The following is a 20845-nucleotide window of genomic DNA, read 5'->3' on the forward strand; positions in this document are numbered from 1 at the left end:
GCAGAAATCACTCTGTGTGAGCTCGAGGGTTAAGGGCAAGTAAGTCCAGCTGGAGCTTGTGCCGAGGCGGCTGGTTCGCATTAGAGGAAGAATGCACACAAACAAGGTCGGGGCAATAGCCAAGCATGAAGCGCGCGGAGAGCCGAGGTCAGGCGGGAGAGGAGGGCGGCGGCAGCAGGAGCCTTTCCGCTCCCCTCGGCCCGGGAGGAAGCCGGGCAGGAAGGGGTCGGCGCTGAGCGCAGGCGGGCCGGGGCGGGCACCGCTGAGCAGGGGCGGCGGGACCGGGGCGCCCGCCTCCTGCTCCGCCGCCCTCGGAGCCTCCAGGCAGCGGCGCGCCCAGGTGAGGGGGCCGGGGCCGTGGCCGGGGCCGGGGCGACCCCCCGCCGGCCGGCCGGCCCGGGCGGGGCAGCGCGTTGCCCGGCTCGGGAAGCTCCTCGCTAATCGGCTCGTTAACCCGCTCGCCCCGGCTGTGGCAGGCGGCCGCCGCGGCTCCGCGGGCGCGGCCAAGGGCGTTCGTGCCGGGGCTGGGGTCGGGATCCGCGGGGCCGCCTGCTCGGGGCTGGTGCGCGGAGAGCCCGAGCGACGTGGCAGCCCGCGGTGCGGGGGTGCGCGTGTGCCTGGGGGCGTCCTCCTGGCAGGCCCGCGTGTGCCGCCCGGGCCTCGCCCCGGAGATGTTCATGCCCCACTCCCCGACGCGCTCCTCCGCGCCGGCCCTCGCACCGCTGCCAGAGAGGCCCGGGCTCCTTGGCATCTGCTCAGGGCTCTGCCCAGAGGAAGCGTCCGTCCAGCTGCTCCCGCCTGCGGCAGGATGTTCTTAAAGGGCCGTCTGCCTTTTCCTCTCCCCGAGCAGGGGAAAGCTCCGGGCGTGGAGCAGGCAGCTGCAGCCTGGGAGAAGCCTCGCCCGTCCCCGGGCTCTTCGCTGTTGGCTGGTCAGGGGCACAGGCCCAGCTTAGGCGGAGGAGAGCGGGCGCCTGGCCTGCAGCACGACGCAGCGCAGCCAGCTGTCGTCCCGCCTCGGGACCAGCCCCGGAGCGAGACGGTGCGTGTGCGCTGCGGGGGCGCGGCGGGGCTCCCACTGCGGTCCCTGCCCCGGGGCAGCGCCAGGCCGAGCAGCCGCGGGTAGCAGTCTGGCACACTGGTCTGGTGCGGCAGGGCAGGGCTGGGCTGGCCACATGCCTGGGCCTGCGGCAACAGGGACCCTTGGGCCATGGGCGGGCTGTGGGCTGCGCGCTGCTGCCCTGCCCTGCCTTGCCAAGATGCCCGGGAGATCGCCCTGCTCGTGCCCCTTTGGGCACTGTCCTGCTCCCAGGCTGAAGCTGGGATCCTTTCTCCGTGAGGAGCCGCCCCGGACCGCCCGGGAGAGCAGGGCTGTGCCCGGTGAACCTCTGGGCAGCTGTGGTCGCGCTTGTCCCCCCGAGCGCAGCACAACCATTGCAAACAGGAGGGCTCCTCCCATCTCCGGTGCCCTGGGCCATTACCACGCGGTCATGCTGGCTGACCCAGCCTCCGCGGGTGGGGACACTGCTCGGCGGCTTTCTGCCCCTCCAGCGTCCTCCTGCCCCCGACCTCCCGGCGGGGCCGTGGCTCTGGCCCCGGGGCTGGGTCACTGGCCCGGTCATGTGCAGGCAGGAGAGACGCTGGTCCAGCGGGGCAGCTGCTCAGCGAGGGAGCCCCAGCCCCAGGGCGGTGCCAGGGTCCCGCTTGCCGGGCAGGGCTGAGACCAGCGGGCGGAGCCGGAGCCCCTGTCTGGCGCGGCGAGTGCCCTGGAGCTGGCTTCTGGGGCTGTTCTTGCCGGGCGCTGTGTTGCCCTGGCAACCTGCTCGGGGCGGAGCTGCCTGGTGCCTTGGGCCGGCACCTGCAGCGCCCACGCGGGACCCGCAGCCTGGGATGAGCCTCAAGCAGCCCAGCTGCCTCCAGGCTCCCCCACCGCATCCCTCCCTGCGCCACGCTGCTCCGTGGCCCGGGGCGGAGGAGTCGCGGGTGAGGCTCTCGGCGGCCCAGCTGGGGCGGGTCGTGCTCCAGCGTGCTGCCTGGATGCGTGGACAGCGGGGTCGTGCCGTGGCACGGCACGGGGCAGCGCGGGCTCCCGGCTCGCGCTGGGCCAGTGTCCGCTCCGGCCCAACGCCGCCCTGTCCCCTCTCCCCCCGCGGCGGCCGGCTCTGCTGGGCCGCCAGCTCCAGGCGCTGTGTCCGCGGCCGCGGGCTGCCCGCCCCCGCGCTCCCGCCTCCGGCGTTCCCGGGCTGGAAGGGCGAGGCCCGCGCGGTGCGCGAAGCGGGTTAGCAGATGGGGAGCGAGCAGCCTGCCAAGCCGGAGGCGGTGCGGGGCTGCGTGGTGTAGCCGCTGACTCAGTGGCTCCAGGAGTGACTCACTGGGGCTGGAGGGTGGACGGGGGGTCCTAGAGAAGGAAGCTGCTTCCCTGAGCCCGGCAGCGCCCAGGCTTCCCGGCTCCTTGGCAGCACCGGGCACCTGGGCTTGCTCTCGTGTCCCTGCGTCCAGCCCTCGGGAGGGCAACGGTGCGCAGGTGCCGCGCTCTGCCCGCGGGAGTCCCGGAGCCTGGGCCGCGTCCGGCGGACGGTCGAGGGCAGCCGCCGGGCCGCCGCCCGCGAGGCACCGCCACGCTCGCGGGGCTCGCGCTGCCCGGGCGCAGGGCGGGGGGCTGCTCTGTGAGGAGACGGAGGGTGCGTGGGGCGGCTGCCTTGCAACCCGGGCTGGGGCCAGGCCGAGCCCGCATGGAGCTACGGGGCGGGCGGGGCAGCCAGGACCCCTGGCTCCCAGGCGAGGTGTGGAGCAGAGCAGCACGAGAGGGGCCTGCACAGCTCCCCGCGCCCCGCACCTTCGAACAGGCGCTGGCTGGAGACACGAGGCGTCTACCGGCCGGCGCCCGGGCCGGGCTGCAGCGGGGCCGGGGCCGGGGCCGGGGGCTGGCCCAGCACCCCCGGCCAGGCCGGCGGGCTGCGGGAGTGGGCGGCCGCAGCTCGGCCTCGCCGTGCAGCCGGCCCCCGCGCGGCCTGCTCGGAGGGGGAGCGCGTCTGGCTCACCTCGCCCCTGCCCGGCAGGAAGAAAGGGCTTTTTGTTCGCTCGCCGGATTGTCTGGCCGGAAGGATTTCTGTGGGAGCGGGGCCCAGCCAGGGAGCAGCCCCCGCGGGGTGCAGGAGGCTCCGGCTCCCTCAAGGGAGCGTTGCTGTTCGGCGGTAACGCGCCGACCTCTTGGCATTTGCTGCCTTCGCCTCTTCTCACGGCAGCGGGAACAAGTGAGCTCTGCAGGCGGCCGCCGAGAAGAAAGGCGGCCTTGTGGCGCCCGGGGTGGGGCTGGCCGGTCGGGCTGCGCTCCCAGTCCTCCCACAGAGGCCTCTTGTGAGGGGTGCCGCGGGGCGCGCAGGCGCACCCGGCCGGCTGCCCCTCGCTGCCCCGGTGAGTCCCGGGAGGCGGCGGTGTCCGGGGCGGGGGCGGGTATTCGTGGAGCCGGGCCGGGGATCACTTCTACCCGCTGGCAAGCAGCAAGAGGCCCAGCGTCTCCCTGCGCAGGAGGGGAGGGGTCGGGGCTCCCGCGTTGCCTTCGGGGAAGCGGCTGTGTGGTTAGAGCTGGGCCAGGGCGGCCGGGTCCCGTGCCGGGGGCTGAGGTCAGGTGAGCGGGGCAGATTTGGGGTCTCCCCCCAGTGTGGCGAGAGGGGTCTGGCGGGAGCCATGAGCCTGGTCCCCGGTGCCCTGCGGACACGTGCCTGGAACCGCCCTGCTCTTGCTCCCCGTGGCATCCCCGGGCAACACGAAGTCAGCTCGAGCGCTGGCTGGATGTGGCCCAGCTCCTTGGTTGCCAGTCCCTGCTGCAGTGGGCCGGGCGGGTGCATTGTTTCCGCCCTGTCGTGTCATCCTTTCCCCCTCTCCGCCATTGCTGCAGCTCCGAGCACTCCCCAGCCAGGCCGCGCCAACGCCTGTTTGCGGGTGAGGCCTGTGGAGCAGTGCCCACCGGGCAGAGGCCTGGCAGGGTGGGGAGTGAGGCCGCCTCCTCTAGGCAAGGGTGCTGTGCAGCCTTGGCTCTTCCTGGCCCCAGCCAAGCCTTGCCCTGGGGATCAGCTGCCCCGTAAAGGGCTCCCTCCCCGCAGGGCAGTGCCGGCTGCTCCCAGGGGAGGGCTGGAAGGAGCCCCCGGCACTGGGCAGGGGCGCGGCTACCGGGGGGAGGGGGATGGGCAGTAGCAGCGGGTGCGCTGGCGGGGCTGGAGCTGCCCAGCGCAGGAGGGGCCCTTTCCTCGAGCTGCTCTATTTGCACTCGCAGAGAAAGGGAGCAGTGTCCGTGCTGCCTGCAGGGAGGCGGCGCAGGGGAAGCCAGAGTCGCCTCAGCCGCACAGCTGCTGCTTTGTGTGCACGCATGTCTGTTGGCGGGGGCGTGTGGCTGCGTGTCCCATGCGTGAGCTGGGAGGGGGGTTGCAGGTGCGCCGGGGGGGGCAGGGCCGGCACTGCAGGCTGTGCGCGCTCCGGGGCGGCGTGTGAGCGCAGTGGGGGGCTGCGCCTGGCCGCTGTGCTCTGTGCTGCATGGCCCAGGCACCCGATGCAGCGGTGCGGGGCTGCCCAGCCTGCTGGGCTGCATCCTGGTGACCGGGCAGGAGCACGCCTGCAGGACAAGGGAGAGGGGTTTTGGGAGCCTGGCATCTAGCGCCCAGGGCTGCACGCCTTGTAGGCACCCCCCTTCCCTCCCCAGCAGTCTGCTCTGAAGCATGGCGAAGGGCTCTGCGTGGGTGGGCGGGACGGCAGCATGACCTGAGACCAGCTTTGAGGAGGAGGGGGTGGCAAGAGGCTCTGTTTCTCCAGTCTCCCTGTCCACAGACCTTAGAGATGGCTGCGCATGGTAGTGGGCCTCACCACCCCTTGGACAGGGCTGACCCATTGTTCAGATGGAGAAACTGAGGCACGGAGCAGAGCCTGGCCTTGCTCACAGTGTCATGGCGAGTCAGTGGGTGAGCTGGGCATAGTCTCGTTCTCCTGGGCTGCGATCTCTGGTGCTGGCTGGGGCTGTCTGGAGCGGTGAGGCCTGTGCTCCCTCAGGCCGGGCTGTCTGGTTGCTGCTGGCCAGGGCGGGTGCATCTGCGGCGCAGCCCTGCACGTCCCTAGCTTGGTTCCCCTGCGGGTGTCGGAGCCGGGGGGTCCTTGAGGGCTGACGTGCTCTTCGTCTCTTGCAGGAGAGCTGAGGCCAGAGGGGCCGGACACCTGGCCACCGGAGCCATGGACGCTTCACACAGGAGTGCTGCCAGCCCGACCCGCAAAGTCCAGACTATTATCCAGGTGAGCCTGTGCTGGGCAGGAGCCCCGGACATCCCAGCAGGAGAGGAAGGGGGCAGCCCACGTGCCGGGAGATGCACATTACCGGGCCCTGGCTCTGCTGTGGCCTGAGCCCCAGCTCCAGCCCCAGGATGAGTCTGGGGGCTGGGAGTGGGGTTGGCTTCCAGATCACTGGGGCTGGGCAGTCTCTCAAAGGGGGCCTCGGAGCAGCTTGCAAGCACGCGAGAGGCGGTTACAGGTCCCAGCCGGGCCCCGGCCTCGGTGTCATGACAAGACACGGTGTCACGTCCTGCCCAGGCCGTGGGCGCGGGCAGCGCGGCACCCCACGGCCTCCCCTCCCAAACCTATAATGAGATTGCTGCAAATCCAATTGTCGACCTGGCTAGTACCTTGGATCCTATTAAATGGAGCCTGCGCCTGGCAAATCCTCTCTGCCTGTCTCTGGCCTGAGGAGGCCTGGGGGCAGCCTCCGTCCCAAATGCTGCCTGGGGACAGGAGCTGGCACAGCGCAATGCGGGCAGCTCATTTTGCTGCCTGTCGGCAGGAGCCGTCTGCTTGCTCCCGTGGCCCAGGGTGCAGGGGCTCTGACCCAGTGCTGCGCTTGTCCCTACAGAACAGCCCCCTGGACCTGATCGACACGGGCAAGGGGGTGAAGGTGCAGACAGAGAAGCCTCACTTGGTGAGCCTGGGCAGCGGGCGGCTTAGCACAGCCATCACGCTCCTGCCCCTGGAGGAAGGTGAGTGCTTGCCGACCAAGGGCTGGGCTGGGCTGGGCACAGTGTCCCCGAGGCCAGGCCCTCTGAGTGGAGCGGAGCCCCTCAGCCCATTCACACGCAGGGCTGGGTCCCGCCGTTGGGACTTGCCTTGTGCCCGTGGCCCACGGGCTCTGGAAGAGCCTCGACCCCAGCGCATGCTGCCCAGCTCCCAGCGGCTCCGGTGGCCAGCACCTGGTGAGCAGGGCCTGGGGACCCCTTCTCCCCCCCCCCCCAGGGTCCGGGACCCCCTCCTGCCCAGCGCAGCCCTCCAAGTGCTCCTGCTTCAGCAGGCGCCTGCTGCGTCGGCAAGGAGGCCTGGTGGTGACGGGGCCTCAGCTCGGAAATCAGATTAACACGGAGAGGGAGCTGAGTCCCCCTTGGACACGTTGCCTGTGCCCTTGGCTAGCAGGGGAGCTGGGGGCCTGGTCCCTGCAGGGGAAAGCATAAAGCTCCCTCACCAGCCCAGAGCCCCGGGCTGGCCCCCCTTGCATGCCCAGGCCTGGCTGGCAGGGCGAGGACCTGAGGCGACGGGTGCATGGAGGTGGGCTGGAGTCCAGCAGCACCAGGGTGCCTGGGCTGGGGCGCTGAGCGGCTGCCTGTCATTGCAGGGAGGACGGTGATCGGCTCGGCGGCGAGGGATATTGTCCTGCAGGGGCCGGGGCTGGCGCCCGAGCACTGCTTCATCGAGAACCTGCGTGGGACCCTCACGCTGCACCCCTGCGGGCATGCCTGCGCCATCGACGGCGTGCCAGTGCGGCGGCCCACGCGCCTCACCCAAGGTGAGACCGCTCTCTGCCACGTTGACTTGAGGGTGGGGAGTGGGGTAGTGTGCACGGGGAGCACGCCCCTGGCTGGGCAGGGTGGGGGCAGGCAGAGAGTGAGGGGCTCGCGGCCTGGCTGCCGCCCTGCAGGGCTTGGCCAGGGGGAGGAGAGCTCGGGCCCAGACAGCCCTGTGGGCAGGGGCATTGCTCCAGTGGTCACCACGATCTCCAGCCTCGGTCGTGCCCGGGCCAGGCCTGGGCTGGTCCCCACTGGGCTGCTCTGCCCAGGGGCCGAAGCTGGCAGTGGTGCTGAGCGCGGGCGAGCTCAGCCTTCCCGGGGCCGCGGGGAGGCCGTGGGGCGCAGAGCAACCAGACGCAGCGGGGCTCCTGGCCCCCTCGGGCCGGGCAGGCGGGGCAGCGCCTGGGGCGCGGCGAGGGGGCAGGTTGGAGGAAGGAGCGCACCCCCCTCGGCAGGGGGGTGGTGCTGTCGGATCGCGGAGGGGCCGTGCGGGCTGGGAGGCTGCAACAATGGCTCCGTTTGTCCCAAGCGGGAAGGGGAATTGAGGGCCAAAAAGCTCTGAGCAGCGGCAGACGGAAGCCTTTCCAGCCCCACGTGCCTCCTCTCCTGACATTGTTCTGCCTCCCCCTGGACGGCCCGGGCTCCGGCCTGTCCCTGCCCCGCCCCGCAGCGGCCCTGGGCCAGCTCCAGGCTGCTGCTGTCGGTGGGAGCGGGCCTGGACGCCCCGTGCCCGCCCGGCTGCGCTGGAGGGGAGGCCCCGTCTGCTCCGCGCGTCCCCGCTCAGCACAGCTGGCCGGCTCCTAATCCCCAGTCGACGGCAGCGGGGCGTAATCCGCCCGCCCGCAGCGCGCAGGGGCAAAAGCTCCTCTGGGACCCGGCCTTGCCGCCGGGGGAGGGGAGGGGTGCAGCCGCCCCGCCCGCTCTCCGGGAGGGAAGCAGCCCGTGCTCTGGCCAGCCGCCTGGCTCCAGCTGCCCGCGGCGGTGCAGGGTGCTGCGGGAGCCCTGCGGGGCCCGTAGACGGGCAGCAGTGCCACTGGCGTTGGGCATGCTGGGGATGGGAGGGGCCTGGGAGTTGGGGCGCTGAGGTTCCTCCCTCTCCGTCTGCCTGTCTCGGCTGCGGCACCTCTCGGTGCGCGTGAGCCCAGCGCCGAGGCGGGCAGTGCCCCGCTGACGTCCCCCCATCCTGCCCCGTGGGGTTTTAGAGGGTAGGGCTGGACAGCGGGCAGGGAGGCAGCGCTGCCTCCGGCCGCTGCCAGGGCCTTCCCGTGAGCGTGTTGCCCTGGATGCAGGCTCCTGCCACGAGGTGCTAACAGTCCGGCACTTGCTAATGACAACGGCTCGTCCTCGGCCCAGGTCTGGACAGGGGAGAGATGAGGCCGAGGGCTGGGGCAGGGCGCAGAGCAGCAGTGCCCCGGGTCTCATGCTGGCTGCCGGTGGGAGCGTGCTGAGCACCCGTTCCGGGCAGGACCGCGGCGTCCTGCGCTGGCCTGGGCGCCCAGGCTCGGCCGGGACAGCACAGCGGGCTCTGCCCGTTGCCGCAGGACGGGGCCGGGTGCGCACGAGCCATCTGGGCAGGGAAACCGCGCGGCTGGCAGTCTGCTCCCTGCGTCGCCCGCAGCCACGGCGCCCGCCGGGCGTTTGCCCCCGTGTAGGTGTGAAGAGCGAGGGGCTGTGGGCCCACCCGGGCAGCTGCTGGCAATGCCCCCTCTGCGGCGGGGGGTGGACGCGTGTGCGGCAGCTTAGCGTGCCGCAGTCGGTGCCCGGCGCGGGCGCGGCGTGACCGCTCGGGCTGCGGCCGGGCCCGGGGCACTGGCTCCTAGGCCGGGCTGTGCGGTGCTGGCCCCGGGCAGCTGTTGGCCGTGGCCTGCGGGCAGGAGGCTCCGTCCGGGCGCGGCGCGGCGGGCAGCAGGCGGCTCTGCCGGGGGCCCCGTGGGGCTGGGCCGGGCCGCGAGCGCCGGGGCCGCGGCCTGTTGCCAGCGGAGCCGGGGCCCCGGGGCGGGGCGGGGCGCAGGTGGGAGCGGGAGCGGGGGCGGGGCCCGGCCGCGGGGGCGGGGCCTCCCCCGGGCGCGGCTGCTCCGCTCCTCCATTGGTGCCGCGGCCGGTCGCTGCGCGCCGGAGCCGCGCCCGCGAGAGCCCGCGGCCCGGCTCGGGCACCGGGCGGCGGCGGCGGCCCCGCACCCCCGGCGGCCGCGGTGAGTGCGGGGCGGGGCGGGCGCGCTCGGCTGCGCCTGCGGGGAAGCTGCCGCCGCCGTGTCGGGGCCGGGCCGGGCCGGGCCGGGCCGCCGTGGCGCGTCCGCGGGTGCGAGCCCCTCCCCGCGCGTGGGCAGCCCGATGCCGCCGAGACCCGCCCCTGGCGCCGGCCACGCGCCTGGGCTCGGCCCGGCCCGCAGACGGGGGGTGCCTGGCGGCGGCCGCGGGGCCGCTTGCGGGTCTGGGCCGCGTCGGGGACGTGGGCTCGGCGTGGCCCGCCCGGCTCGGAGCACGAAACGTTTCCTAAAAGGCTAAAGACCTTGGGGCCAGGGGCTCGCGGGCCGGCCTGGTCCGTGCCCGCTGCAGTGGCGGCGTGAGCCCCCACACCTCGGTGTAGTGCTCCGTGCCTCGGTGTCCGTCTTCGACCCGGGGTGAAGCCTACCCGGGGCTGGAGGGGGCCTGAGACGGGCTGGGGACCCGGGGGGGCTGTGCCGTGCCTGTTCTCCCGGCGCCCTGCAGCAGCCACTTCTCCTGGCGCAGCTGAGGGGCTGCGATGCGCTCCCCGGGGTGCTGCGGGCCGGGATGAGCTCTGCTTGGAGCGGCTGGACAGTGTTGGCGCCTGGCCTGGGAGCGCACCCTGCCTCTGCTCCGGGCCTCGCTGCGGCTGCTGGTAGCGGGATGCCAGCTGCTGCAGGGAGCATCCCCCTGCGAAGGGCATGTTGGTCCTGCCGGCTGAGCGGGAGGAGGATAATCCCCCCCAGCCCCTGGCGGGGTGGGGGTGGACGTGAGAGCGCTCTGATCAGATTGTGTGCCCCTGGACAGGGGCTGCGTGAGCTGCCCAGCACGGACTCCTTGTCTGCTCGCCCTCGTGTCTCTGCCCACGGCCACCTGCTGTCTTATGTCCTGTCCCTGGGGGCAAGCTCTGCGGGCTGACAGCTGTCCCTTCTCCTGCGCTGGTGCTGCACTGAGCGCGGTGGGGCCTCACTGCCTGGGCGGCGGCAGCACTACGCCTGCTGTGGCAGCCCCTGGGCCCTGGGCCGGCGCTGGGCCTCCTGCCTAGCCCCTCGGACCACGCGCAGCGAGCTCCGCGCGGGGGTGGCGGCTGCGGGGCTCAGCGGCAGGGGCTGGCAGGGTCGGCCCTCGGCCTGGGAGGCTTTGTGCTGGCTCAGCGCAGGGAGCCCGGGGGCAGTGGAAAGGACCTGGCCCTGCAGGACAGCAGCCCCGTCCCTGCCCGGCTGCCCCGGGGGGGCCGTCTCGCCCCTGGTGTCGGGTTGCAGGGGGAGTCCGGGCCTGGGCTCTGGGCGACTCCCCTGACAGCCTCTCATTAGGGATGGTGATTTATCCCTGAGCGAGGGCTGCAGCTGCTGCTGGTTGGGACTCCTGCCTCCGCCCTGCCAGGCAATGCAGGCCTGGGGCGTCAGGGGAGGGGGGCGCAGCCCAGGCCTGGCTGGAGACTGCTGCCTGCGGGAGCCAGGGGCCAGGCTGTTTCAGGAGAGGGGCTGCGCCGAGCCCCCTCGCGCTGCGGCTGGAGGCTCCAGGCCACCAGAGCGCCAGGCCCGTACTCCTGCGCCCCTGCGGGCTCCGTGCACCGCTGGCAGGGGCATTTGCGGAGCTCGTGCAACCCCGAGGTTTCCAGCAGGAGCCCGACTGAAACGCCTACGAGGAACCGTGCGACGCGTTCGTGGTCAGTAAGTGGGACTGCATCCTGGACCCGGCATCTTCCCGGGCTGGGACCTCGGGGCACCGAAGGGCCTCCAGACAGGTTGCTGCAGTGATGATCATATTAGCTTCATCTCGGTCAGGACCGGAGCCAGTGGCTGTGGAGAAGGCAGCGAGCGCCAGTATTGCCGGTTAACACTTAACCCTCCTGCAGTGGTTTTCTCCGAGTGGTTTGTGCTCCCTCAGCTACTCCGTGCAGCAGCCAGGACAAGGACCACTGCTCTCACTGGCTGTGGAAGTGCCCCGTGTCACTTCTGCCCCCCACCTGCCAGGAGCTCCTGGGGGCACATCTGGTATGTCGGGGCACATGCTGTGCCCACTGCCTGCATGTCCAGGTTGGCTCTCCTTGTGTGGAGCTGTCGCCCTGCTTCTGGGATCTGCATCTCCTGCCATGGAGTGGGTGACCCTGGGGGCGTGGGGGGCAGGTCAGCTGGGGCAGTGACAGCAGATGTGCCCGGTGGAGCTGCACAGCTGGCCCTGCCTGCCACACTGCCCTCCAAGCTGGTGTCACGGGTTTCTCAGCTTGTCTTTACATGTGGGGTCCTGTGCCTGCAGACGTGTGCTTGGCTGGCATGTTCAGAAAGACAGGCATTTGCCTGTGGCAGTGAGCACTGCATCATGCCATGCTGCTAGATGCCTGCTTCACCCGGTGCACTCGCCAGGCTCGGGGCATGCCTGGCTTGCGGCTCAGGCTGGGTGGGCTCTGCGTAGCAGACACCCAGGTTGGCCCGGTGCCAGCCTGCAGGAGGGGCATGGTCCCTGCCTTGTGCTCTGGCCCCAGCCCTGGACAGTGCAATGACGGGCACCTGTGGGCAGGCAGCCTGGCCAGGAGGTGTGGGCGAGAGCTCCTTGCCCGCGCTGCCAGGGGCCTCCTTAGGACAGTACAGGAGAAGGTCCTAGCCCCCCTGCATGCCCCACGCCTCCCCGCCCATCCCCTGCAGGCAGGGATTCAGCTGCGGTTGATACTGGAGCGCGAGCTGTTCCCTGGGGCCTTGGCAGAGCGCTTCCCAGTCAGGCATGTCTCCGGCACGGTGCGGCGTGCGCCAGCCCAGCCCCGCCTCGCCTTGCGGCAGCTCGCAGGCACGTTCGGGCCTGCCGCCTCACTTCATGCGCCGCAGCGGGGCTGGGGGCTGGCCCAGGGAGGTGGCGTCCTGCCGGGGGGGCAGGACTGTACTGGCTTCCAGGCACGGGTGGCAACCTGGTACCACCAGGAGTGGGGGCGGCGGTTGCTGCCAGGGTCTCCTCGGCTGCAGCGGCATGACAGGACTCTGGGCTCTCCCGTAACCTGGTACAAGCCACGTGGAGCCCAGGCACAAGCGCCCCTACGGAGCGGGGCCTTGGGGCGGGGTGGGGGATGGAGCCTGCCGGCCTTGTCCTGGACGTCTGGTGGGACCAGGCAGGAAGACGGTTTTCGGCAGCTTCCAGCTCCTGCCTTGGGAATTGTCGGTCTGTGGCCAGCACTTGGCGTTGCGCTGCTGGTGCTGCTGGCTGGGCGGTGTGGCCAGGCGTGCCTTTGGCTGCAGCCGCTCTGGGCTTCTGACCCTCAGCCAGTTACGGCAGGGGAAGGGGCCTGACTCGGGTGCCCTGGTTTGCATCTTGCACTGGGCTGCAGGTGTCTGGCAGGTGCTCTGTCCCTGGTGTGCCCTGCTGCCTGGGTAGTTGGGGATGGACAGTGCTTACCGCTGCAGTGCGCGGGGGGGACACTTGGCTAGCAGCAGACCTGGGTAATTGCTCCCATGGGAGCTTGGAGCTGTAGCTGGAGCAGCCTCTGCACCCCTGCTCTGTTGTGCGCTGCAGCGGCTGCTGCGTGGTGAGGTGTTCATGCGATGCATTAATGAGATGACATCTTGCTAACACCAGAGGGGCTGGCACATGGCACGCAGGCATCTGCTAGGATTGCTGGGATCTGCTGCTCTGTGGCCCCCCTGCCATCCCTGCCTGGGGATGGGGGCTGCTTTCCACCTGTGTCTTCCGCCGTCTTGCTGTGCTAAGTGGCCTGGGATCCCAGTGCTGTGCCTGTGGCTCATGGGCCTGCTGGGCTGGAGCAGGGAGAGCTGTGGCTGCTGGCGACAGCACCCTGGGCTGGGGCTGGGCTTGGGCAGGCCCGTGCGGGCTCAGAATTTGTGCGCCTGGTCCCCGAGCTGCATTGCAGGCCGATGGGTAATTGCCGGCTTGGATGGGCTGAGCACCGGCAGCCTCCCTCCGCGGGCAGGACCGACCTGTCCTGCATGCGGTAGGGGCTGCAGCTGTGGTGGGCTCGCGGTGCTGCTCCTTCCTCTAGAAGCTGGGCCTGCTGCCCAGCTTCTGGCACCAGCCCAGGGCAGCCCCATCCCCTCATCCTCTCTCAGCCGTCTTTTGGGTGGTGCTGCTGTTTGCCCCTGGTGCCATGCGCTGGGGCCAGCCTGGCTCCGTGCTCCCCTCCGGCCTGTTGCTGGGAGAAGGCTCTGGGCTGGCACAGGAGAGTGTAGCCAGGAGCAAGTCTCTGGGTCTGGTGTGGGGCCCTCACCCAGGCTCGGCCGTACTGCTCCGGGCAGATGCATGAGGCCCTGCTGCCGCCAGCTGCCTCCCCTTCGCGGGCTCCCTGTGCCTGTGGCCCGGCGCGCCAGGAGCCTCCTGCCAGGCAGCGGCGGGACACCCGACGTGGGATGCCAGGCGGCTGGGGGAGGCAGGTGGTCTGGTTTTCAGGGACCATCACCCCACGTCAGAGCTGTCTCCTGCGTGGGCGGTGGGCCCTGGCCGAGCGTGCCGGTGGCTGCACATGTCACGCTCTGTCTTGCTCTCCCCCAGGGTGCATGATCTGCCTGGGCCAGTCGACCTTCCTCCGGTTCAATCACCCTGCCGAAGCCAAGTGGATGAAGAGCATGATCCCGACGGGAGGCTGGAGCCCTGGGGCCACATACGGACGGGCAGCAGGTAGGTGAAGCCTCCATTTTCCAGCTTGGCAGCCCCAACTCCTGGTGTCCTTTCTTGACCCACCTTGACAGGCTGGGGCCCGGGGCAGCTTGCATGAGCCTGTGTGAGGTCTCTGGCCCACGGGGCTGTCTCTCCCCAAGTCCCACGTGGGTGGCTCGCATGTGGCAGCGGGGGCTCGCACAGGGCATTCGCGGGCAGCCGGCAGCACGGAGCCACAGTCACGGCCGTGGCACTGGCGCCAAGTGCTGCGGGGTGAGAAGTTTCCTTGGGCGCTCGCCTGGGTGCTGGGGCCTTTGTGAAGAAAGGGCTCCATGCTGCTGTCTCCCCTCCAGGAGGGGCACACTGGGTGGGACTGTGCCCAGCTTGGGCCTGGCTCTGTCTGTCTGTCTTGCCATGAGGCGCCCGCAACCTGCCTGGGCACATGGGAGCAGCGCTGACGCCACTGTGGCCTTTCTGTCTGCTGTGCTGTGGAGTCAGCTCAGCAGCTGCTCGCTGGTTAATTATTAATTGTTGCCTCTGGTGGGTGATTATACCAGGGCCCCTGGCCTGCAGCACCCATTCCCCTTGCCCAGGCAGCCCTGCTGCAGCTGGATTGCAGGTGCCTGGGTGAGGCATGGGGCCTCCAGCGTGCTCCCTCCCTCTCCCTTGAGGCTGGCAGGAGTCCAGGCTGGACACTGATCCTGGCTGGCATCCGTGCGCTGTCTCCACGCACCTCTGCGGGCATCACTGCTGCATCCCTGCCACGGGGTAGGAGGTCACCACCGAGCAGTGCTAGGCCTCCTGCTCTCACTTGCTGAGCGTGGGGCAGCTCATGCCCAGGCAGAGCCGTCTGTCCCCCCTCTTCCTTGCAGATCCCCTGGTGTCCCCAGAGACCAGCTCCTGTCCGGAGAGGCTTAGGCTCCGGGGCTCAGGCGCACAGCAGAGAGCGGTGTGCCTGGTGCTGCACATCAGATGCGGCCGCCTGTGCCTGTGGTGGGGCCTGAATCCAGCATAGCCTTTCTGCCCTCGCAGGCCATGAGCAGCCCCCGTGGCTGTCCATCTGTCTGCTGCAGTGGGGTCGTTTTTGTGGGGCGCAGGGTGGGGGTTGTTGGCAGGGAGCCATTGTCTGCAGTCTCCCTGCCCCAGTGCTGGGATCCTGCAGGGCTGCATCACTGCCTGGGTGATGCACTGGAGAGGAGGGCGCCACGGCCCAGCCAGGCGGTCCACCCCAGGGGGGCCTGGTCCCAGTAGGGCGGGCGTAAGGAGCCGTGGGCAGGCGTAAACCTGTGGCCAGGGCAGGCAGTGCGAGAGGGTGCATGGTCTGACAGGTCCCAGGCTCGTGGTCATCCAGGTCTGCTTACACGTGGCTCTTGTGCCTGGCGCAGAGTGGGAGCAGGGCAAGGGCCTTTGTGTGTTGCCTGGACCCTTTGCTGTGGCATTTGATGCAAGGGAGCAGCCCCAGGGCGACGAGCTGGGCACGGGTCCTGCTGACGGCTTCCAGCAGAGCCCTGCTCAGTGTCAGCCCCGAGGCTCCGAGCAGGAGCCACTTCACTTATGAAATAATTTGATTTTCTCCCTACACTGCCTCTGAGAGCCCCTGTGCTGGGTGTCTGCCCGCGGGGCCGCCCCCCTGCAGCTGGCCCAGCCCCTCTGGCTTGCCATGGGCCGAGTGCCCTGGGATGCTGGAGTCCTGGATCAGCAGGGCTGAGGTCATGCTGAGTCTGGCCCCAGCACCCACCAGATGCCCAGTGCTGGTGTTTGCCCTTCTGGGTGTGTAGGGGTGGCGGGGCCGGCACCATGCAGCACGATGGGTCTTTGCTGAGTCCGAGCTCTGGCTGTTCAGCAATGCCACGCTTGTGGGGAGGGGCTGCCCGGGATGCCCGAGCTGAGCCCCACGCACTCGTTACTCTGGCGCATGGCAGTGGCTCTGCAAGCTGCGCCCTTCGAGGGGGCGTCTCTTCTGGGTACGGGTGGGTTGCACTGCCTCTGGCATGGCGGGCCTGGGGCTGGGCGGGAGAGGGAGGCAGGAGCTCAGCAGCTGTGCGCTGCGTGCAGCTCCTGCGCGTGCTGTAGGGCTGTTCCAGGCTGGTGGGGGTCCCTGGAGGGTGCGAAGTGACGCCCTGCAGGGCAGTAGCGGCGGGGTGTCAGGGTGTCTGCCTACTGTGGGTGGCAGGTGCTGGCTCCCTGCTGTGCGCGTGGCCCATGGCCTGGCTGTGCCTGGCTCCCTGCCTTGTCTCCTGACCAAGCAAGGTCTTCCTGCCTTGCCCGTGTTCTCCAGGGGGCTGGGAACTGGGCTCCAGGGTCTGCCACCAGGCCTGGCACCACCTTGGCCAGTCGCCTGGCCCCAGTGTGCCACGTGCAGCGCAGCGTTCCTGGTCCTGACCTACTTTCCAGGGCTGGCACGGCTGCCAGCGTCACGTGTGCAGGGAGCTCCCTCTTCCCTGGGCACGCGGCTGCGATACTCACGCGCGCGTCACGGACTTGCGCTGCGGGCGGCCACGGGCAGGAGCTCGCGTCCCCGGAGCAGGTGCAGCGGGAACGCGCAGAGCCGTGGTCCGCCCTGGCCCTGATGAGCTCGTTAACCAACCGATCCCTCCCAGCTCTTGCTGGGACTGGCGGTCAGGCCGCAGCTCTGCCCATTAGTTCAGCCCCTGCTGTGGCTGTGTGCGCCGGGAGCACGTCTCGTCTTCCCGACAGTGGGTCCCGCAGTGCTCCCCGCTGGGTTTTCCCATGGTGGCTGCATCACTGCTTCTTCCTCCTTCCCCTTTGTGGCCCTTCTCCATTACTAGCGACAGCGTCCCCGCCTCGGCCTTGCTGGGATCTGCCCGTGGCTGACGAGTGCTGCAGCTTGGCACTGGGGCGAGAGCTGCAGGCGCCAGGGCCTTGGGCGACCTGCTCTGCCTTTGACCTGAGCTTGGGCGTGCAGGGCTGGCCCAGGCTGCAGGGGTGCTCGCGACCTCCCTGGCCCAGCCTGCGCGGCCTGGCCAGAGACCCGCCCCAGCCCCAGCCGAGGAAGGCAGAGGCCTGCTGCTTCTTGAGCTCGGCTTCCTCCCTCCCCGCCTCTCCCGGCTTGGTTTTGTCTAAGAGGCTCCGGAGGAAGGGTCAGGCAGCGCCGGGGTGATCACCGCGGCCAGGCAGACGCAACAGTCCTCACGCGCCTGCCGCCTGCGGCAAGGCCAGAGGCCCCCGCCCCCAGCGCGGCCGCGGCACGCGGGGGGCCGGGGCTGCGCGGCCGCCGCGCTGGCAGGAGCGGTCACGTGGCGGTTGCCCGGGCGATGGAGCTAGCGGGACACCTGCCTGGCCGCGGCAATGTGAGCCCGGGGCGGCTGGCTGGGAGCCCCCGGCGGGGGGTGCCCGCCCAGGGTCTGAGCCCCCGCGGGGCAGCAGCGACTCCCGTGGCTGCCTGACGCTGGCCGGGGTGTGCTGCCGCCGGGCCCCAGGAGGCTGTCCGGGCCGGAGCCCGCTCCCTGGGCCCGGCGCCCCGGCCGCGGCAGCCAGGCCTCCGCCTGGACGCGCGGGGGCCGGAGCAGAGCCCTGCAGGCTCCGGCGCGCGCAGAGCGGGGTGGCGGCGGGGCGGGGGCTGCCGCGCGGGCCGGGGCCTCCAGGGACCTGGAGCAGGCGCGTGCGCGGCCTCTGCCGGCGCGGGCTGCGCCGGGCTAACGCGCGCTCCGGTGTCTCCCGCAGAGCCGGACGGCCTCGTGAACGGCAACCGCGCGCTGCCCCCGAGCGCCCTGCCGCAGGGGCCGGGGGAGCGGCCGCGGCCCAGCCACAGCTCCCTGGTCAGCTCCATCGAGAAGGACCTCCAGGACATCATGGACTCCCTGGCGCGGGAGGAGCCGGGGGCCCCCGGCAAGAAGCTCTCCACCAGCGCCCGGGCCCCCGAGTCCCCCGTGGTGAACGGGGGCGGGCGCTACTTCCTGTCGCCGCCCCTGAGCCCCGGGGCCACGTCCGTGGGCTCCAGCTACGACAACACCTCCCCGCCCTTCTCCCCGCTCTCGTCCCCCGCCAGCAGCGGCGGCTACACCAGCCCCTCGCCCAGCAGCCAGGAGCAGGGCCCCGCCACGCCGCCCGTGGTGCCCGTGCGCTCCTCCAGCTACAGCCACGCCATGCAGCCCCCGGCGCAGCGCCCGCCCCCCCCGCCGTACGGGGGCTGCGGCCTGGACCTGCGGGCCGGCGGGGCGGCCCCGAGCGAGGGCAGCCCCAGGGTGCAGCGCCGCCCCCCCAGCCCCACGCCCAGCAGGAGCGCCCCCCGCCCCGAGGCCTGGCAAGCCGGCGAGAGCCCGCGGCTGGGCGCCCCCAGCCAGCCCGTGCCCCGGGTGCCCGCGAGCCGGAGCGACTTCGCGGCCGGGGGCTCCCGTGGCCAGCCTGCCAGCGTCCCCGGCAGCCCCCAGCCGGCCCCCAGATCCCAGGCCTCGTCTGCCCAGAGGCTGAAGGTGGGGGCCCTGCAGGAGCGCCCGCCCAGCCCCCTCCGAGAGGGCCGGGAGCCCCCCGGTAGTGACAGGCCCCTGGCCCCCAGCCCCTCGCGCCAGGGGTTGGCGAGAGCCCTGCAGCCCGTGGAGGCTGCCGGCTTTGTGCATGGCAGCCAGGGCGGCCGGCCCCTGCAGCCCCCCGAGAGCCCGCGGCCGGGCCGGCGAGGCGGGGAGAGCATGAGGGAGCTGCCTCCCCTCAGCCCGTCCCTGCCGCGCCGCGCCGCGCCCCCGCCCTCCGGCCCGTCGGCCCCCGCCCGGCCCATGCCGGAGAGCCCCGTGCCGCAGGCCAGGCTGGGCAGGGAGGTCCTCGAGAGCCCGCGGGGCCGGCGCAGGGGGGCCAGGCCCCTGGAGAGACACGAGGACGCCTCCTTCGCCTCGTCCGCGGCAGCAGGGAGGAGCGTGCGAGCCCGGAGCCCCTCACCCACCGTCCCGGTGGAGCTGCCTGCCCAGCGCAGGCCCAGCTTTGGTGGCACCCTGACTCCTGCCTACAGCCTGGGCTCGCTGGCTGTGCCGTCGCCCCGCCAGAGCCCCCGTGTGCAGAGGAAGCTGTCGGGGGACCTGCGGCTGCCGGCGGGCGCGCGGGAGCGCAAGAACAGCATCACGGAGGTCAGCGGCAATGAGGACGAGCTGCTGGAGTACCACCGGCGCCAGCGCGAGGAGCGGCTGCGCGAGCAGGAGATGGAGCGCTTGGTGAGAGGGGCGCGGGGGCATTGGCGGTGGGGCTGGGGGCAGGGTTGGCAGGAGCGTGAGGGTCTCGGGCTGGGGCGGCGTGGTCGGTTCGGACGGCTCGTGCCTGCCCGGGGCGCGAGGCTGGCCTTGCAGATGTGCCAGGGGCACGCCTGGAGAGGCACCGTCGTGCCAGGCGGCTTGGTGTCCCCTGGAGAGGGTGGGGGTCTGTGCCATACTTATGGCAGTTGCTGTGGCCTCACCCGGCTCGCGCTGAGGCCGGCGGGTGCATGCCGAGGGCCGCGTGGGCAGCTCCGACCCACCCGCTGCCACCATCTCGGGTGGGTGCTGCTTGTGCGGATGCTCCCGGGGCCGAGCACTCGGCGGCGTGGCTGGGAGTGGGGGGCAGGGCCCTCTCTGCGAGGCCTCTGCCGTGATCAAGGCCAGGGTATGTGAGCGTGGGGGCAGCGGGGCAGGGAGCCAAGCATCTGGCCCCGGTGGTTAGCGTCCTGGCCTTGGTAATTGCAGTGCGCGCGTGGTGCAGAGCTTCCCCGGGCTGCCGGTGGCCTTGCAGGCGCAGAGTCCCTATATTTAGAGTTGTCCCAGGGCAGCGGCTGCCTGGCAGGGGTGCGGCCTGTCCCGCCGGGGGGCACGGGCAGGGCGCCGGGCACCAAGCAGACATCCCTGGGAGGCTGCAGCGTGGGGGTGGGTGCAGGGTCCCTGCCCAGCACTGCGCCCTGAGTGCAGGGCACGGGCTGGGAGCCTGGGCATCCTGGCTCCCGCTCCCCTTCCCGGGCTGTGGGTAGAGCCCAGGCCCACGCCGCAGGAGCAAGGCCGTGGGTGGGGGCCGCTGCCACGGCTTGGCTGGCGGTGGGGGAGGAGGCTGTTTACTCAGCACTGACTCAGTTTGCTCTCAGACGGCCTGATTCACTGTCCAGAAATAGCCCCGGGGTTGTGCGTGCCGGGCGCTCCAGCCCCGCGCGGCGGGCTCTGTAATTAGTCTGTCTCCGGCTGCTGCCGGGTCACGTGCCCGCGGGCGCGCTCCTGCGCGGGTGGTGCTGAGCGCAGGTGGGCGGCAGGGCCTGCCGAGCCCTGCGTGGGCCCCCTGGAAGAGGGCGGGACCCCCCGTGAGTACGTGGCGCTGGGGCCCGCCGGGGCACCCCGACCTCGCCGGAGAAGCAGGGGGCAGGTGGGGTAGGAAGGAGTAGGCCTCCCCTCACCGCTCTCCCCAGTGCCCCCGCCTCCCCCGTGGGGCTGCCTGGCCTTGGCTGTTCCCGTGGCGTGGGGCCGTGTCTGCAGCAGGTGCAGGACGAAGCCGTCCCCGTGCTGCCTGCCTCGGGCAGGGGGCAGGGCGATGGCCGTGGTGATGCTGTGCCTGGCACTCGCTGCCCTGGAGCCGTCCCCGGCACGCGTGCCGCTCCATCCCCGCCCCCGCGCCGAGCTGCCCAGGCCAGGTGCCGCCAGCTGGGCTCCTCGGTGACCTCATCTGGGCACTTGACCCGTGTGGGAGTTGGCAGCAGCGTCCATGCAGCGCGGCCAGTGCCTGAGCAGGCTGGACCCCGGCTCCCCAGGCCAGCAGGCCCCCCGGGGACGCTGGGGAGATGCGTACCTGTGCCTCCGTGTCTGGCGGAGCGCCTGACTCCTCCCGCAGCCTCAGGTCGCAGGGCAGCGCTGGCGCGGCCGGGCAGGGGGTCACTCCCATGCCCAGCCCCCTGAAAGGGGGAGAAGCGCTTCTGGGACCAGCCCCTGGCACCTGATGAGAGGGGAAGCAGCATCTGGGGCTGGGGCTGGGGCTGGGCTGCTGGGACAGGGCTTGTGGGGTGAGTGCTGCATGGGGCTGGCAGACAGCTAGAGCCAGGCCCTCGGGGCAGCCCCCGGTCCTGCCATTGCCCCAGCGCCTGGGCCTGCCTGCAGCGCAGACCAGTGTCCTTGCGGGCGCCATGGGCAGAGTCGTTCCCGCAGCGTGGGAGCGCCCTGGCCTGGTGCCAGCAGACAGAGATGGCTCTGAGGCACATCTGGCCGGGGTGCGGCCGGGCTGTGCAGGGCGCGCTGTGTCACGTAGGCACGCGCCTGCGTGATGAGCCAGCCCAGGAGCCTCCTGCC

At 71.5% G+C, this 20845-nt stretch overlaps 1 protein-coding gene across 23 annotated transcripts in view; it reads left to right on the forward strand.

The window, feature by feature from the left end:
• The first annotated feature begins 212 nt into the window (after window positions 1-212).
• The window catches only part of PHLDB1 (pleckstrin homology like domain family B member 1), a 45307-nt gene continuing 24674 nt past the window's right edge, over window positions 213-20845 (forward strand). For 18 of the 23 annotated variants that reach the window (XM_090026834.1, XM_090026831.1, XM_090026835.1 and 15 more), the window contains exons 1-5: window positions 5172-5274; window positions 5885-6008; window positions 6635-6805; window positions 13503-13628; window positions 17292-18766. In XM_090026834.1, coding sequence (XP_089882960.1) covers window positions 5215-5274; window positions 5885-6008; window positions 6635-6805; window positions 13503-13628; window positions 17292-18766 — 1956 coding nt within the window. In that variant the 5' untranslated portion in view covers window positions 5172-5214. Of the gene's footprint in view, window positions 341-4649; window positions 4669-4760; window positions 4950-5171; window positions 5275-5884; window positions 6009-6634; window positions 6806-10327; window positions 11009-13502; window positions 13629-16751; window positions 16919-17291; window positions 18767-20845 lie in introns of those variants that run through there. The other 5 variants (XM_090026836.1, XM_090026839.1, XM_090026837.1 and 2 more) reach the window with 5 other exon arrangements.

This window comes from Crocodylus siamensis, chromosome 14 (assembly GCF_052110815.1).
Source record: "Crocodylus siamensis isolate JL-2025a chromosome 14, ASM5211081v1, whole genome shotgun sequence".
Lineage (NCBI taxonomy): Eukaryota > Metazoa > Chordata > Crocodylia > Crocodylidae > Crocodylus > Crocodylus siamensis.